This window comes from Austrofundulus limnaeus, unplaced genomic scaffold, assembly GCF_001266775.1.
Source record: "Austrofundulus limnaeus strain Quisiro unplaced genomic scaffold, Austrofundulus_limnaeus-1.0 Scaffold82, whole genome shotgun sequence".
Lineage (NCBI taxonomy): Eukaryota > Metazoa > Chordata > Actinopteri > Cyprinodontiformes > Rivulidae > Austrofundulus > Austrofundulus limnaeus.
The window spans coordinates 1,660,590-1,662,921 of NW_013952484.1; the positions used below are offsets into that span (position 1 = coordinate 1,660,590).

General features: G+C 43.1%; 1 protein-coding gene across 1 annotated transcript in view; it reads right to left on the reverse strand.

Annotated features, from left to right (window-relative positions):
• Window positions 1-2,332, reverse strand: part of utrn (utrophin) — a gene marked incomplete in the record, with an annotated part of 237,438 nt that overhangs the window by 169,870 nt on the left and 65,236 nt on the right. The window contains 3 exon segments of the mRNA XM_014011589.1: window positions 54-215; window positions 498-647; window positions 1,642-1,776. Of these exon segments, the coding sequence (XP_013867043.1) occupies window positions 54-215; window positions 498-647; window positions 1,642-1,776 (447 nt within the window).

A 2,332-nucleotide genomic window follows, 5' to 3' on the forward strand; every position in this document is an offset into this window, starting at 1 on the left:
ACTCAATCCATTGGACAGGACACGCCCCTCCTGTCATGGATCCTGCTACACACCTGCGCCTCCAGGGGGAGCTGAAAGGCGTCGATGCGATCCGTGAGGTAGGAGGTGAGCGTGTGGTCCAGCTGGCTCAGGGACTCGTGCAGCGTTTGGAGCGCCTGCTCGTTCTCCTTCAGCGTCTGCAGCTGCTGCTCGAGGCTGATCTGTCGGTTCGCTGCCTGCAGAGCAACAAGAGCGTGGATTTGAATCTGTCAGCCCGGGTTTTCTTTTATTCACCGGTGCTGTTCTGAGCAAATAACTGAAAAAGAGTGGCTGATGAGCGTTATGGACCACTTTACTGAAAAATATATCCAACTAGTTTCCCAGGACATTCTGAGAGAATAAACAATATTTCTACAAATATAAACAAATATCTACAAATATGTCACGCATGCGTTCAAATTAAAGCACGCACGTTTAGAGAAGTGAAACAATCCCCACCAAGATGAAGAAGTTCTGACCTGAAGGTTGAGCTGCTCGTAGCGGGAGTTGAAGGCCTCGAGTTTTTCACTAATGAGTTCGTCAAGAATGCCCCCGTCTATCAGAGTCTGACCCAGCTCTCGGATTTGCGTCCGGTTGTCCCCGGGGTGGCGGAGCACGCTCTCCAAAGACTGGTGGGAAGTTGGGAGGAAGTGACGGGCACAAGCATGAGAACAGAGTCCGAAAAAAAATCGAGGAAACAATAAAAAAAAAGTATGCTAAAATAAAGAGAAAGTTTAAAAAAACATATATTTTGATAAAGAGATCAAATTGGTCCTTTTACAATTAAAAAAAAAACTGAACCCATTAATTATCTAAGAAGAAAAAACAAACAAAATCTGGTGAAAAATGTGGAAAAGAATGAAAAACGTGCAGAAATTGTTAGGTCGGGTGTGTCAGAGAGAAGCAAGCCAAAAAAAAAACACCAACTGATAGAAAAACAAAACATCAAATGAGAGAAAGAGAGAGAGTGACAGCACGTTTGGATCCAAAGACGTTTCTGTAGGTTCATTAAATGTTGTGTTTCCTTCCCGTAGGAAACGCACAGAAAGAGCGACAGCCAGGCCCCCCACCCCCTCCGTCTTTGGACGGGTGAGTCTGACGAACATGGGAGGACGACAGGAACGAGGGTGGGATGAAATGGGTTCAGATTAGTGAGGCAGTAAAGAAAAAAAGAGGCAGACTCGTTGGGGGAGGCGACATCAACAACAACAAAAAAAAAAACATTTAACGAGAAGGACGCAGATCAGGAGGAGAGACTCAGAGCTGTGTGACGTTACAGGAGCAGCAAAGTGATTAAAAGTGAGTTTGACAGACGAGCTGCAGGCGCTCCACAGATATAGCAGCAGAGCAACTAAAGGAGAGGAAATCTAGAAGACAAATCAAAGACTAACGATGCTTTTAATGTGAAATTTTTGCATTTAGTTAAATTATTGATGTCTGGAATTGAACGTTTCTGTGCCGTCTTTAGTTAGAAATCAATTTACTTTGAACTTTTGTGCATTAAATGATTGATTTAACTGCTTTTAACTGAAAAGGAAAAGATTATACACAATCATTAATCATTTTAATTTACACCCCACTGCTCTAACTTATAATCAATTCAACTAGTTTTTTTTTAAATACCTCCAGAGCCTCATTAACCACCTCGGGGTTCTCTGGCAGGTTTTCAGTGGTTTGCAGTTTCTCCTCCACAGTGTTGAGCCAGCTCTGCTCCAAGTCCAGGTACTGAAGCAGCTCCATCCAACAGGACCAGACCTCCTGCACAGTACACCAACACACTTTACAGCAACAAATATATTGTAGGGCTGAAACCATTCCTCGAGTAATTCAAGGTACATTTTGGTTATATGTACTGTAATGATTAATTAAAGTGTAGCGTAGCGTAGCGTAGAGTAGAGCCGAGCAGAGTACAGTAAAGTAGTGTAGAGCAGAGCCGAGTAGAGTAGAGTAGAGTAGAGTAGAGTAGAGTAGTGTCGAGTACAGTACAGTTGCATAGATTAGAGTACAGTACGGTAGCATAGACTAGAGTACAGTACATTAGCATAGCGTAGAGCCGAGCAGAGTACAGTAAAGTAGTGTAGAGTACAGTAGAGTACAGTACAGTAGCACAGATTAGAGTACAGTACAGTAGCACAGATTAGAGTACAGTACAGTAGCACAGATTAGAGTACAGTACAGTAGCACAGGTTGAAGTACAGTACAGTAGCATTGATTAGAGTACAGTACAGTAAGTACAGTAGCATAGAGTAGAGCCGAGCAGAGTACAGTAAAGTAGTGTAGAGTACAGTACAGTACAGTACAGTAGTGTAGAGTA